General features: G+C 50.3%; 1 protein-coding gene across 6 annotated transcripts; it reads left to right on the top strand.

The window, feature by feature from the left end:
* Window positions 1-163: 163 nt before the first annotated feature.
* LOC129681188 (kelch domain-containing protein 3) lies at window positions 164-13,513 on the top strand. 6 transcript variants are annotated; one of them, XM_055613116.1, is made up of 16 exons: window positions 164-318; window positions 2,404-2,554; window positions 3,100-3,312; window positions 3,472-3,648; window positions 3,780-3,895; window positions 4,045-4,116; window positions 4,212-4,425; window positions 4,500-4,586; window positions 4,722-4,830; window positions 4,939-5,012; window positions 8,479-8,617; window positions 8,742-8,808; window positions 8,891-8,995; window positions 11,573-11,647; window positions 11,739-11,856; window positions 12,952-13,513. In XM_055613116.1, the coding sequence occupies exons 3-16, from the start codon at window positions 3,159-3,161 to the stop codon at window positions 13,086-13,088; spliced, it is 1,644 nt and encodes a 547-aa protein (XP_055469091.1). In that variant the 5' UTR covers window positions 164-318; window positions 2,404-2,554; window positions 3,100-3,158; the 3' UTR covers window positions 13,089-13,513. The 6 variants fall into 6 exon arrangements, with proteins under 6 accessions (XP_055469091.1, XP_055469065.1, XP_055469051.1 ...); XM_055613090.1 differs by lacking the exons at window positions 8,479-8,617; window positions 8,742-8,808; window positions 8,891-8,995; ... (1 more) ...; window positions 11,739-11,856; window positions 12,952-13,513 and adding exons at window positions 5,125-5,203; window positions 6,234-6,837 and having other exon boundaries at window positions 168-318; window positions 2,462-2,554; XM_055613076.1 differs by lacking the exons at window positions 8,479-8,617; window positions 8,742-8,808; window positions 8,891-8,995; ... (1 more) ...; window positions 11,739-11,856; window positions 12,952-13,513 and adding exons at window positions 5,125-5,203; window positions 6,234-6,837 and having other exon boundaries at window positions 168-318.
* Window positions 13,514-15,078: the final 1,565 nt, after the last annotated feature.

The following is a 15,078-nucleotide window of genomic DNA, read 5'->3' as shown; positions in this document are numbered from 1 at the left end:
CATCCCCTGCCCGGACAACAAAGAACTACATTACCCAGTGACCCTCAGGCGCTCGGATGTGTTCTGCGCATGCGCAAACTCCGCCACGCCCCACCCACCCACCCCAGCTCCCTGCCCTGAGGTAATTTGTGGACTACAAGTCCCCGAAGGCGTCGGGCCCAGGGTTCTCACTGCACGTGCGCGTCCCTCTGGCCGCCGGAAGGACGAAGTCTGGCAGTGTTTATCTCGTTGGGGATTGAGGAGTCGGTTGGCGCGCAACGGGTTCTAGGCTGCTGGCAGCGCGAGGACCCGCGGCCCCACCCCGGCCCGGCCTGGCAGGTAGCCTGCGGTGGGTTGAGTGATGAGAAAGATTGGAGGGGTTGGCGACGCCCATGCTTTCCGCTGGAGTTGCTGGGGAGGGGCCGAGATGGATGAGATGGGGGTGGGGAGGGAGCTAGGGGGATGCTGGGAAAGAGGAGTGTTAATGGGCAGAGAAAGGTTTGGGGAAAATGGTCTGGAGACGGGTTGGGAGAAACCTGGTGACTGGAAGAGGTGCTGAAAGTGGACGGGTGGGTTCTGAAGAGAATCAGGAAGCTGAGCATAATGGTAGCGGGAGGGGGCAGTGTCTGGCGTCGTGGGGGAGGGGCGGCTGAGAAAGGTGGAGTGAAACAGGAGTTCAGTCAGATTCAGGAAGGAGCATTTATGGTTGGAAGGGGACAATGCATGTTTTCTTCCCTTGGTGGAGGTAGACGAATTAGAGGGCTCTCTAGTGTGGACCTTGGAGAGATGGGAGAAGGAAAAACAAGGGAACTGCAAAACTCTCCGAAGGTCAAGAAGGGATGGGTCGCAAGTGGAGATCGAAAGCTGTCAGGGAGGGGGAGCAAACATCAAAGGAATGAATGGAAGGAAGGTTGAAAATGCCATAGCGCTGGGAGAATGTTGGAGACCCAGAGATACTGTTTAACTCCTTCATTTGAGTTATCCTTCTGAAGACGATGGGATTCTGTTTTGTTCGTTTCTGTTTTTCGAGACAGGGTTTCTCTGTGTAGCCTTGGCTGTACTGAACTCACTTTGTAGACCAGGCTGGCCTTGAGCTCACAGAGATCTTCCTGCTTCTGCCTCCCGGAGCGCTGGGATTACAGGCGTGCGCTCTGCTGACGATGGGATTCTTTATCCATCTTTCACCGGTCTTATGCGTCTCATCTTTGTGCATTTTTTTGTAGCTCAGGCTGGTTTGGAACTTACTGTGTAGACCTACCTGGCTGGCCTTATTTACACAGACATTCCCCTGCTGAGATTAAAGGCATGCCTCGCCACACCTGCCTTGGACCTGATCTTGATTCTTAGAGCTTTCAATTTCCTTTCCCACAAAGCACAGATTTGATTTAACAGCAGGAGTAAAGAAGTGAGAGAAGTGAGAATGACTTTTTGGCTGCTGCTATTTCAGGTTGAGAGAGATGACTATTTAAAGCATACAATGTAGGGATGGGGAAGGCTGGGTGGGCAGTAGTGGCAGGCCCGCTGAAAGCCTTCAAGGGGACCTCCTTTGCTTGAGGTGGCTTTTTTTTTTTTTCCCCTCTGCCAAGGCATTTTGATCAAGGAGCAGTTGATCACCCAAACCCAGCAGGTGTCTCCTGGCAAAGGCATTGCCAGTTGGCAGAAGGATTTACCAGAAAGAACCCTCAAATATACCCATTATCACTAGGCTGGCAAGCTGTCTTTAAAAGGCCATGATCCCCTCACCTGCTTGGGGCTTTCTTGTCCTACTCCAAAGGCATTTTTGCTTTCCTTCCTCTTTGCAATCTACACCTGTGACCCTCCCTGCCCACAGGATCATCAGCCTGTATCCATTGCCCACGAGGGCAAATGGAGCAGGGGCAACAGATGGGGAGGTCAGAAGCCCCTTAGATGAATGGAAATCAGCTTTGGGGAGGTAGATCAATTTTATCAGGGGTGAAGGAGAGTTATATAGAATGTGGAGAGGAGATAGGAATATCGGGGGTGAGAGGTTGTTGGCCGAGGGGCTTCGATACTGAGAGGCCTTCCAGGAATCCCAGATGCTTGCTGAACAGGTTCTTTAGGAGAGAAAGAGGGTTGGACCTGTAATTTCCTAAGGACTGTGTGACATTCCTCAGGTAGAGGGTTTGGCCTCCCCAAATCAGGCAGGGAAGAGGGAGCCCCACTGACAAAGGGGGTCCTCCATTTTGAAGAGCCAAGCTCAGGGCTTTCTGGTCATGAAGGACTGCAACCTCAGGAGCAGGGTCCAGCATACAGCTTCACCCCACCCTTCCTTTAAAAACCCAAGCAGGAGAAGAGCTGCTGGAAGTGGCTTGTTCTTTACAGTAGTAGGGTTGGGGAGGTGGAAAGAGAAAACTCCTCTTCCTGCCTCCAACCCCCAACATACACATACCTTTCTGGCTTAAGTTTCTAGTCCTGGCAGCCTATGAGCCACAGCTGTCAAAGGAACTCCTTGTGCCTCTAGGCACCCTGGGTGACCCCAGGGACAACGGATCAACTTGACAAGAACTCTGAGAGGGGCTAATGAACCATGGTTACATGGAGTTCCCTGTCCTAGGTAGGGACACTGTTCCACTCTAAAAGCCTAAACGCTTTTATTACTTTAAAGCAGCCATGCCAGCTTTCAGTGGACTGGCAGGGGCTGGCTGGGCTATTAATAGCAGTGAGTATTTTGAGATCCCTACCTTTAAGAGACGGAGGGAAATTCTTAGAGAGGTGGCAGTAAGCAGAGCCAGAAGCAAGAGTACAGCCAGTATGGGAAAGGGGCTTGGAGACTGGGGGCTTGGAGCTTATTCCAAGCCAGGGACAGGGTGGAGCTGGCATGAGTAAGGGGGCTGTCAGGATCACCAGATTCTGAGCTGGCAATAAGAATGTTAAGGTGGCCCCACCCTTCACTGTGGGAGAACACAGGGCCAGTGCTAGCTCCTTGACCTCTGCATCTCCCCTGGGGCAGGGCCAGCCACCTGAGCTGTGACTAGTGTCCCTGTAAAGGGGTGGTGTGGGAGGGCCACTGGGGTGGCACTTGGAGGCAAAGACTGGTCCTGGGCAGCCACATTGAACAGAGCCTCATCTGAGGAATCTGTGGCCCTGACTTCTGTACAGGTAGCAGAGGCAGCAGGCCGTGCCGGGGGGGCATGTTCCTGTAACCTGTAGCCCAGGGGATGTTACGGTGGACAGTGCATCTGGAGGGCGGGCCACGCAGGGTGAACCATGCTGCAGTGGCTGTCGGGCACCGAGTGTACTCCTTCGGGGGTTACTGCTCTGGTGAAGACTACGAGACACTACGTCAGATAGATGTGCACATTTTCAATGCTGGTAAGCCAGTCCTGGTACCTTTCTCGGGTCCCTACATCATGGGAGGTAGTGGGCACCTGAATGAAGTTCGGGGGGTGGGGGTGGGTAAGAGTGTTTGGTTTGGGACAGGATAGCAGCCTAGAGGGAGGTTCCCAGGGCTGAGGAAAGCTCTGTCCACAGTGTCCTTGCGTTGGACAAAGCTGCCCCCGGTGAGGCCTGCCGTCCGAGGGCAGGCTCCTGTTGTACCCTATATGCGGTATGGACATTCAACCGTCCTCATCGATGACACGGTCTTCCTTTGGGGTGGGCGCAATGACACTGAAGGGGCCTGCAACGTACTCTATGCCTTTGATGTCAGTGAGTATGGATCTCAATTATTATCTTGGGCCTGGGAAGGGGGTGGTTGGGGGGAGTAGTGGAGGAGGGAAGGCTGGAATTGAGACGGGTGTGTCAGCTGACCTGTGTCATTCTCTTACCTCTTTCAAAAGATACTCACAAGTGGTCTACACCCCGAGTGTCAGGAACAGTTCCTGGGGCTCGAGATGGACATTCAGCTTGTGTCCTGGGCAAGATCATGTACATTTTTGGGGGATATGAGCAGCTGGTAAGTCTGGAAAACAAAACAAAACAGTTTTATATCAAAAAGAAGAGAGGAAAATTTAGCTGGTGGAACAGGAGGCTTTGGAGTGGAAGGACAGAGGGTCACAGAGTAACTGTTGACACCCTGTTTTCTACCTTTCTCTCATCACCCAGGCAGACTGCTTTTCCAATGACATTCACAAACTAGATACCAGCACCATGACATGGACCCTTGTTTGCACAAAGGTCTGTCCTTTGTTCTGTCAGATCCCCACCCTTCGTTGGCTTCCCCTATGTGAGCCCATGCTGACCCCATTGCCTCTCTCTCTGCTCTTGGCTAGGGCAATCCTGCACGCTGGAGGGACTTCCACTCAGCCACAATGCTGGGCAATCACATGTATGTCTTTGGGGGCCGTGCTGACCGCTTTGGGCCATTTCATTCCAACAATGAGATTTACTGCAATCGCATTCGAGTCTTTGACACCAGAACCGAGGCCTGGCTAGACTGTCCACACACTCCGGTGCTGCCTGAGGGGCGCAGGAGCCATTCAGCCTGTGAGTGTCTGTTATTTTCTTGTGGGTTTTCCGGTGTAACCCTGCTCACTCTTGACTCGTCTCTGGCCTTCCAGTTGGCTACAATGGAGAGCTGTACATCTTTGGTGGCTACAATGCAAGGTTGAATCGGCATTTCCATGATCTCTGGAAGTTCAATCCTGGTAAAGAGCATTACCTTTAGGGGAGGTGGGAGGAAAAGAGACATTGAGTAAGTGCGGCCGGCCTTGGAGTGCTGTGTGTCTGTGTGTTGAGATTTGTAGGTTGGCCAGGTATTGAACCTCTCAACTTTTCTTTAGGATCCTTTACATGGAAAAAGATTGAACCAAAGGGGAAAGGGCCATGTCCCCGCCGGCGCCAGTGTTGCTGTATTGTTGGTGATAAGATTGTCCTCTTTGGGGGTACCAGGTTAGGAGAGGGGGGTTCTCAGGAAAGGGCCTAAGTCTGTAACAGAAGAGTAAGAGGGATTGTGGGTAGTTCTACCACCTACTCCTTCCTCTCTTTCCATCCCAACAGCCCCTCTCCCGAGGAAGGCCTGGGAGATGAATTTGACCTCATAGATCATTCTGACTTACACATTTTGGACTTCAGTAAGTACTTATTTCTGAAGTGCTTCTCCTGTCAGGTTCTCTGTCCCTGGGTGGTAGTAAGGATGTGGGACCTTTCCCCTGTTCTGACTGTCCTCCAACCACTCCATTAAAGGTCCTAGTCTGAAGACCCTGTGTAAACTGGCCGTGATTCAGTATAACCTGGACCAGTCCTGTTTGCCCCATGACATCAGGTAAAGCAGGTGCTTGCAGAGGACGGGTTGGTTGAGGGTGTGGGGCCAGCACAGGTGTGACCTGATTACCTCGGTCTCAAGATGAAGGAGACAGATGGTTCTATCTGCCGGAGATGAAATTTCTATGAGGAGCAAGGAATGTATTGTGACAACTGTCAGTTCTACGGGGGGGGGACACGACATACTGAATTTTTTAAGACATGCTCAAAAGCTCTGCTTCCTTGTACTGTTTTGTTTTGGTGGTGTATCTTGAGAGTGAGTGACTAAATTTCAGGGTTAACTTCAAAGGAGAAAGTTGAAGAGTTTCTAGACTCTCTTAGTTCTAGAATGGAGAAGGGTCTTGATTTCTTGCCTATGCAAATATTTAGTTCAAGCACCAAATATCACTCCATGTATCATTTACTCTTCTCGGTCATTCTGAGACAGATCCTTTACCTTGAGCCAGTTCACTTTAATTCATATTTGCTAAGGTCTATGTGTCCTTTGGTGACACAGAGGATACAGGCTGAACTGATGAACCCCAGGCTGGCCCTAACCAGACACAGGGGTGCATGTGTCTTGGTATAAGGAGTACTTCGTAAGTCTTGGTAGCATCAAAGTATTGTTGAAAGTAGACTTTCATTTAGTGGGGGTGGATGGGAAAGGCTTTAGATCCTTAAGGCTTAGGGAGAACAGGAGGTTTGTATCAGAACCTTAAAGTAATAGAAATTGACAGCGAAGAGTGGGTGCTGTGGTGGGGAGAGGCAGCAGGGCTGCCTGGCTGGGTCTGTGCAGAGCAGGAGAGTTACTGACTGAAACGGTACACCTGAGCCAGGTGCTTGGATTCAGAAATCTGTATAAACATAAACAGGAAAGCCACAAGAGCTTGGAGGCGGATGAGTGTAGGTGGTGGTAGATTTAGTGGTGGGTGGGGTCTGGTGGTTAAACCCAAAAGGGCAGTAGGAAGTTGAAGGAACTGCTGCGTTCATAGCTTTGTTCAAAGAGTTCTGGGCTTGCTGTAAAGACCCCTCCTCTGTTGTTGGCCTTCCAGGTGGGAGCTCAACGCCATGACCACCAACAGCAATATCAGCCGCCCCATTGTCTCCTCCCATGGATAGGAAGAAGTTTCTGCTGCCTCCCCTCTGAGCCTGCTCTAGTCTTCATTGCCCTTGCCCATCTCACCTGCCTGCCCCTTTGGACCCTGGACTCAGTATACCTCCACGTGGAGTTGATGGACTAGAGGTGTTTTCTGTGCTGTGAATTCAGTGGGGAGTTGTCGGGGGAGGGTCATTTCCCTCCTCCCTTGGGCCGAGGGCCCCTTCCCTTGGTGCTCTGTTCCCATCCACCTCCCTCCACTGCTCCTGGGCTTTTGCTCCGCCTCGGGCCCGCTGGGTAGCCAGGCTGTGCTGGAAAGGACAGGAGTGGGAGAAGAAGCCGGCAGTGTCGGAGCCTCAGGAGCTTCACCCTCTCGGTGACCACCCCTCTCCCTGCTTGAGCAACGCCCGGGAGCTGAGAGGCGCCTCAGCTGTTGGCATGAAACCCCCTCTCCGACCCGCGGGCCTGGGGACCAACAGACAGCTTCGCCCTTCCTTGAGCTGTTGCTGTACCCCTGAAGCTCAGCCAGCTCTGACTTTATAAAATGTAAAACCTTTAAACGTGTCGTGTGTCTGGGGACTACGAGGGGCGGAGGCAGAGGAGCCACCCTTGCGGGTCTGGCCTTGCAGCCAAGCATTTGAAGAAACCCAATGCCCCTGAGCCTGTGGGCAGCTCTCCACCGAATCGAGTCTGGCGACTGCAGAGCGCCGCTTCTAGCGGGGCTCTCGCCTCATTGGCTCAGGCTTCCGGAATGGGTGGGGCTTGGCGCTCTAGCGAGCGGAAGTCCTGCGGTTCGTTACCGATACTGCGCAAAATGCCGAGAGTTGGCTCCAGTGCTAAAGCCAGGGCCGAAGGACCCCGCAGATCCATGACGGGCGGGGCCCTAGCTGGCGACAGGCCGAAGGGTGAGGGGCCTGGGGTTGGAGGGAGCGTGAGGCGACTGGCTGCGGGAACAGAAAGCCGCCCTGAGCGCCGCCTTTCCCTGGCGGGTGAGGGGGTGCTTCCGGCATTCCGACTTCGGGGGAAGTTTCTTGGTTTTGTTTTGTTTACAACGTGGTGGTGGAGGGGTAATAGGGGTGCCCCAAGGTGTGGCCCAGGCCAGTTTCGAACACTTGGCCTTAGTCCTGTGGGAATATAGGCATAAGTCTCCAGGCCAGGCCTGGGCAGAATCCTAAAGGTAGGATGCGGGTTCTTACGAGGTTTAGTAGGGCGGGATACAACAAATTGAACTGTATGTAGCATTTGGAAATAATAAACAGCAAAGCGAAAAGTTTGGCCTCGTGCTACTTAACTCCTCAGCTGTTTCAGCCAAGCTGGTTAGCACACGCCTTTCCAGCGCTCAGGAGGCGAGGCAGCCAGATTTCTGTGCACGCCGAACCGCCCTGGTCTAGATAGTGCAGTGTTTCTTAACCTTCCTAATACTGTGACCCTGGTGACCCCCAACCGTAAAATTATTTTTGTTGCTCCTTCATAACTGTAATTTTGTTACTGGTCTGAGTCATAATGTAAATATCTGTGTTTTCCAATGGTCTTAGGTGACCCCAAAGGAGTTGCAACTCACAGGCCAAGAACCACTGATGTAGTCCTAGGCTAGCTGAGCAAAATGGAAGCCATTGAAGGCTCTGAGTTCAGAATAGCATTAGTGCAAGGACTGATAGAATCAGATTTCTTTTTAGTGTGAAAAACAAAAAACGGGGCTATTGGTAGTGTCTGTGGTAGTGCACGCCTTTAATCCCAGTACTCAGGAGGCAGAGGCAGGCAGGTCTGAGTTCAAGGACAGCCTGGGCTACAAGAGAAACCCTGTATCCAATAACCGGAAAAAGAAAAAAAAGAAAGAAAAAAGAAATGGACTGTGGATTGATTGACTTCTCTCCCTACAAGAGATGTTAAGTAGCCAAAATAGTTGGAGAGTTGGGTGTCAGTGTAGCACCACGGCAAAAGTAATAACGATGCTGTGCTGGAGAACGTTGGAAAGGGTGGGAGTAGGATGAGTCTTTGCTGTGTTTTGCATGTGTTATGAGGATGTGGAGATCAGAGGACAAATTTTGTTGGAGTCCGTTCTCTCCCTAACCCACGCTGACTCCAGGCGCTAGCCCAGGTGGTCAGGTTTGGCAGCAGGCCCTTCCCTCTGCTGAACCTTCTCTAGCCCAGTGGAGTCTTTGCGGCAGTGACCCGAGTTGTGTGACCTTCCCCTGCAGCAGACACATCTGACATGTCGTTTGAGGAGCTCTTGGAATTGCAGCGCCAAGGGGGACCCAAGGCATACAGACAAGTGGTAGCTGGAAGCTGCACCAAGAAGCAAAGCCCCAGACAACCTGTGTGTGTTGCAGATAAGCACCGGTGAGGACCAAACCATGCTTCAGTCAAAAGACAGCAGAACCTTGAGTGTGTCTGTCTGGGTGGCATGACTCCAGCCTTTGACTAGACCGTAATGCACCTGCCCTGACCCTTCATGTTTCCTTAGGCCTCTGGAAATGTCAGCCAAAGTCCGGGTGCCATTCTTACGTCAGGTGGTTCCCATCAGTAAAAAGGTGAGGAAAGGGCCAAGAGCACGAACTCCACAGAGAAATGAGACTAAACAAGCTGTTTATAGTCTTTCTGTGTTTTCCACAGGTAGCCCGAGACCCCCGCTTTGACGATCTGTCAGGGGACTACAATCCTGAAGTATTTGATAAAACTTACCAATTCCTAAACGATATCCGAGCCAAGGAGAAAGAGGTGTGTATGCCCGTGGAGGGTAGGAACGAGCGCGTGCTGGGCAGTCAGGATCGGGAAACGGGGGCATATTGGTAGGCAGATCTCTTGCTATTCGTTGGCTCGTCGATCTTGTGGTCAAGTTGTTTAGCTCCCTTTGCTTCAGTTATTTTTAAGATGAGTATATTTTAAGTTGATTCATACTCATTACTATTATTTGTGGGGTAGGATGGCATTTCATTCATTCATTCATTTATTTATTCATTCATTCATTCATTTATTGAGACAGGGTTTCTCTGTGTATCCCTGGCTGACCTGCACTCTTGTAGACAAGTCTGACCTTGAACTCACAGAGGTCTACCTGCCTGTGCTTTGTAGACCAGGCTTGCCTCTGCCTCCCTGAGTTCTGGGATTAAAGGTGTGTACCACCACACCTGGCCAGATGGCATTTCAATACATGTATCTGATGTATAATGATCAAGATAGTTTGCAGTTGCTATTACCTCTCACACAGAATCATTTCTTTGTGTTGGGAACAGTCAAAATCCTCTCGTCGGCTATTTTGAAATGCTCAGTTAAGTTCAGCTTAGTGGCATACATCTGTAATCTGTCATCCAGCTGCTTTGGAAAGTGAGGCAGGAAGATAGAGAATTTGAGGCTACCCTCGGCCAGGACACGTCCCTACCCTCAAAAAGATAAAAATAAAAAAGTGAGCCGGGCATGGTGGCTCGTGCCTTTAATCCTAGCACTCAGGAAGGCAGAGGCAATCATGGTGTACAACATAAGTTCAGGCTGGCCAAGGCTATACAGAGAAGCCCTATCTCAAAAAAAACCCAAAAAGAACAAATAGATTCAGTTACTTGTCAGCCGCAGTTACCTGATGCACTTTCAAACCTTGGAGCTAATTCTTCTATCCAGCTGCATCCCTTTGCCTGTTAACTGACTCTCCAACCCTTCCCATATCCTTTGCAGTCTCTCAGAGCCCCTATTCTGTACTTTGAAAACTATGGCATCAGCCACAATCCCAGCGTTCTGGGAGGCAGAGGCAGGAGGATCACTGTAAGTTCGGGGCCAGCCTGGTCTACAAAGGTAGTACAGGACAGCCAAGGTTACACAGAGAAACCCTGTCTCAAAAAAAAAAAAAAAAAAAAAAAAAAAAAAAAAAAAAAAAAAAAAAAAAAACAAAAGAAAAAAAATAAAAAAAAAAAAAAAAAGGAAACTGTGGCATCTACATATGAGGCTATAGTAACTGGGTGTGGTGGCCCATGCCTGTAATCCCAGCACTTGGGGAGGCAGAAGCAGGTGGATCTCAGAGTTCCAGGCCAGCCTGGACTACAAAGCTAGACCTCGATAGTCAAGGCTACACAGAGAAAACCCTGTCCGGGGGAGAAAAAAAGAAAGAAAAGGAAATTGTCTTTCTGTTCCTAACTGATAACACTTAACATAATGCTGCCTCAGTAGTTCTTGGTTTAGTGTGTGCAGGTCTGCATATGTCACTCCTGAGTGCTGGAGGTCAGACGGTAACTGGACAGGTGTCATCTCTCTCCTTGAAGTGTGGCGGTCCCAGGGATCCAATGCAGGCCGCCAGGCTTGTGTGGCAAGCGCCCTTAGTCATGAACTGTTCTACCAGCTGTGCTTTCCTTTTTTTTCTTTTAGCTTGCTTGCTTTTCTTTTTTTCTTCTTTGTATTTTGAAGGATATACAATACAAAAGAAATACAAGAAGTAGCTCTGGCTGTCCTAGAACTGCGCCTGGCTGCTTCAGTTTTCTAACCATAAAAAGGATGAGGAGTCGGTGGGGTCCCACATCTTTAATTCCAGCAGTCAGGAGGCAGAGGCAAGCAGATCTCTGTGCATGGGAAGCCAGCCTGGAGAACAGAATAAATTCCAGGACAGCCAGGGCTACCCAGAGAAACCTTGTCTCAGAAAAAAAAAAAAAAGGATAAAAAGAGACATACTCCAACACTAAGGAGGCAGAGGCAGGTGGCATTCTGAGTTCAAGGCCAGCCTGATCTACAGAGCAAGTTCTAGGACAGCCAAGGCTACATTGAGAAACCCTTTCTTGAAAAACCCTAAAAGAAAAGGATAAAAATGAAGCTCAGTGGCTAAAAGTATGCAAACATGAAGGCCTGAGTCCAAATTTCTTGGTGTGGTCATTTGTATGCCTGTAACCCCAGGGCCTGTGGCCATTTGAATTTGTGCATACACATGCAATTATTTTAAAAAGAAAGGGAGGGAGGAAGGGGAAGATGCTAATAAGAGAAAGAAAGGGCCAGGGCCTGCGAGCCGTTGCTCAGTGCTAGAATGTGTGTTGCTGTGCTAGATCCTTAGACACCCAGCGTTTTACACATTGCTTATTGCTTCTATGTTAATTTATATAAACAAACATTTTCTTTTGGTTTTGTTTTGAGACAGGGTTTTCTGTGTAGCGCTGGCTGTCATGGGAGTTTATAGACCAGGCTGGCCTAGAACTTAACAAAGACCCGCCTGCCTCTGCCTCCTGAGCTCTGGGATTGCAGGCGTGTGCCACCACCACCCGGTGTGAACTTTTTCTAATACTTGCCACAGAATGTTAACTGTGTTATTCACTTTCTGACGTGGAGCTTGTGAAAAAGCAGTTGAAGAAGCACCGCTCAGGGGAGGAGCATGAGAAACTGCAGCAGCTGCTTCAGCGGATGGTGAGTAGGTGGGTGTCAGAGCAGTGAAAGGCAGGTGGTGAGTCACAGGCCCTCCTGTTCACACATCCATTCCGTCTCACCTCCGTCTCAGGAACAGCAAGAAATGGTGCAGCAGGAGCGAAAGCAGCAGCAGGAGCTACGCTTGGCCTTGAAGCAGGAGCGGCGGGCTCTGGCACAGCAGGGCCATCGGCCATACTTTCTGAAGAAATGTAAGTCGGCAGGCTTGTGGCTGGGTATTGCACTGTGATCCATGAACTCCTTTGAGGAAGGACCTATGGAAACTTCTAGGAAAGTAGAAAGAGTAGGAAGTGTTTCTTGTGACCATTCTACTTAGGGTTATGTCTGTGGGGAGCTTGGGTGTAGCTTACTTGGTAGAGTGCTTGCCTAGCATGCATGAAGCCCTAGGTTCGATCCCTAGCACCACCTAAAACAAGAATAGTGGCATATGCTTGCAGTCTCAGCACTTGGGAAGTGAAGGTCGGAGGGTGGGAAGGTAAAAGCTTGTCCTCAAAAGCTTGTCCTGAAATTGATCAGGACTAGAGTTCCTGTGCCAAAAAAAAAAGAGAATCAGTGATTGTCAGGTTTATTTCCATGTCCTCGCATCTCCACTTACACGCTCATCAGGGCACACAGGAGCTCACACTTGGCTCAGGTGAGGAAGACTTAAGTCATAAAAAGGTAGCTTACAGGCCAGGAAGGATAGGGCTCATTTTTAATCCCAGTTCCTGGAAGCAGTGGCACTCAGATCTCTGAAGAGTTCAAGGCCAGCCTGGTCTTGAACTCTGCAAGCTGCAAAGTAAGACCTTGTCTTCAGAAAAAAAAGGGTGGGGGGAGGTAGCTTAGGCAGGAGTATGTGATAGCTCCGTGGTAACACCCTGGCCTAGAGTGAGCAAAGTCCTGGATTCAATTTCTAGCACTAGGAAAAAGAAAAAGGTGGCTTACTGGGCTGGGGCTGGAGCTCGCTGTGGAGCCCTTGTGTGGCACCCATGAAGCTACTTGGTCACCGGCGGCAGCATACACAGCACAGTTGGTGTGGCGTCCTCACACCAGTGAGCTGCTAACGGCACGGCTCAGCGGGTGCCTGATGTCAGGTCAAGAGTTAAGGTCTAGAGGGATGGCTCAGAGGGTAAGAGCACTGCCTCTCTCCCAAAGGTCCTGAGTTCAGTTCCCAGCAACCACACGTCTATAGTGAGATCTGGTGCCCTCTTCTGGGATGCCAGCAGAACATAAAATAAATAAGTCTTTAAAAAAAGAAGAAATGAAGTCTTCATACTTTGCTCACCAGCTGCTTTCTTCCTCTCTAGCTGAGCAGCACCAGCTGGCCCTAGCTGAGAAGTTCAAGGAGCTGAAACGCAGCAAGAAGCTGGAGAGTTTCTTGAGTCGAAAGAGGCGCCGAAATGCAGGCAAGGACAGGAGGCAGCTCCCTCTGAGCAAGGAGTAGTAAGGAACTGTCCCAGGAGACCTGCGTCTGTGGGACAGATCTATCGGGGGTTGGCCAGCTCCGGTTCTTTCCTGCTCAGAGGCATCACAGCTACCCCTGGGGGTAGGCTGCTCAGAAGACACGTGTACCTCTTGGACTGCGCCAGGGCTGCACAGCAACAGCAGCTCAGCCCCATTGAGTCACATGGCCCTTCTTGGATCTGGTCCTTGAACAGCTGGTGCACCATCTTCTTCCATCCTCACCCTGAGCCAGCCATTCAGATGACAAGGGGACATGAGTATCTTCGTGGTTCCAGTGCAGGGACTTTACCTAAGAGCCACTTGGTAAACAGGTCCTCAGGACATTTTGTAGAAAAGTCTCTATGGTTGTATGTGTATCTTGGTTGGGTTTTTTACTGCTTTATAAAACACCACAACCAAAAGCAATTTGGAAGAAAGTGTTTATTTCATCTTACAGCTTGTAGTCCATCATGAAGGAAGGTCAGGAGAAGGACTCAGGGCAGGAACTGAAACAGAGGCCTGTAGGAACTCTGCTTACTGCCTTGCTCTCCTTGGCTTGTTCAGTCTGCTTTCTCTGTCTCTCTCTTTCTCTTTTAGGACAAGGTTTCTCTCTGTAGTCATGGCTGTCCTGGCCTCACTTAGTACACCGGGCTGGCTCAAACTCAGATCTTCCTGCCTCTGCCTCCTGAGTGCTGGGAGTAAGGCCTGCCCACCATACCCAGCCTTCTACACCACCCAGTGAGTTGGGCCCTCCTACAGCAATCAAGATAATGCCCACAATTTGACCTAAAGGTCAATGAAATGGAAGAAAATGGCAGCTTCTCAGTTAAGATTTCTTCCCTGCCAGGTCTGGTGCCTCATGCCTTTAATCCTAGCACTCTGGGAGGCAAAGACAGGTGGATTGCTGTGAGTTCAAGACCAGCCCAGTCTACAAAGAGAGTCCAGAACAGCCAAGGCTCCACAGAGAAACCCTGCCTCGAAGAAAACAACAAAACAAAAAGATTTCTTCCCAGATGACCCTACCTGTGTCAAATCCACATAAAAACTAGCCAGTACAATGTTTGTTTATCCTAAGGCCCAGAATAGATTGTTTTTCTCCACTTGAGATTCTTAGCTAAGAATGGTTTTTTATTTTCTTAACTACGAATGAGCTAAACGTTTTATTTTTTAAATTTTAAAATTATTTTATGGGTGTGGGTGTTTTGCCCACGTTGACGCATGTGTACCCAGAATCTCACAAAGGCCAGAGAAGCGCATCAGGTCCCCTGCAGTTAGTTGTGGGTGATTGTGAGCTGCCTTATGGGTCTTGGGAATCAAATCTGGATCTTCTGGAAGAGCAGATAGTGTTCCTAATGTTAAGCCATTTTTCCAGTCCCTGTTTTTGTTTCTTTCTGTGTGTGTGTATGTGGCAGGGGAGGGCAGTATCGCTGAGAACCTTACAAGTCAAGGCCTTGAAGGCGTGGGGACAATGAATCATAGCTCTAAGTATGGCCTCATCTTAGCAGGAGGTGCCCTGAGTTACCATCAGAGGTGAAGCACCTGTCTGCCCTCCAGGAATGGGTGATCCAGGGGAAGAGGCCCCAGCCCGGTGCTGCCCAGGAGGGTGGACTGTCCTGCAGTCAGCTGGTGTTCTGGGTACAGCTTACATGATTAGGAGGGCCAGCAGTTCAGGGGGAGTCAAAGTCACAGAAGGATTTTAAGACCAAGCAGGCAGGTAGGGGTGTGTGTCTTCAACATGGAATGAACCTGAGACACAGCTCAGAGGGAGAGTCCTTCCTAGCAGGGGTTTATTACCAGCTGCTAGATGGAGACTGCCCACTGTAGGTGAGCAGTGAGTGGCGGTGCTGGCGCCCCTGGCCTGACTACTTGGGATGCAAGAGCTCCTGGCAGCACTCGCATGCAGGCTTGCACCGGAGCCCAGAGGGACGAAGCTCTGGCACCTTGCCACTAGCTAAAGTGCATACTGTGGGCATATGACATAGTCCTATAAT

This window comes from Psammomys obesus, unplaced genomic scaffold (genome assembly GCF_907164565.1).
Source record: "Psammomys obesus unplaced genomic scaffold, mPsaObe1.curated_primary_1811, whole genome shotgun sequence".
Lineage (NCBI taxonomy): Eukaryota > Metazoa > Chordata > Mammalia > Rodentia > Muridae > Psammomys > Psammomys obesus.
This window is presented reverse-complemented; position numbering and strand designations above follow the sequence as displayed.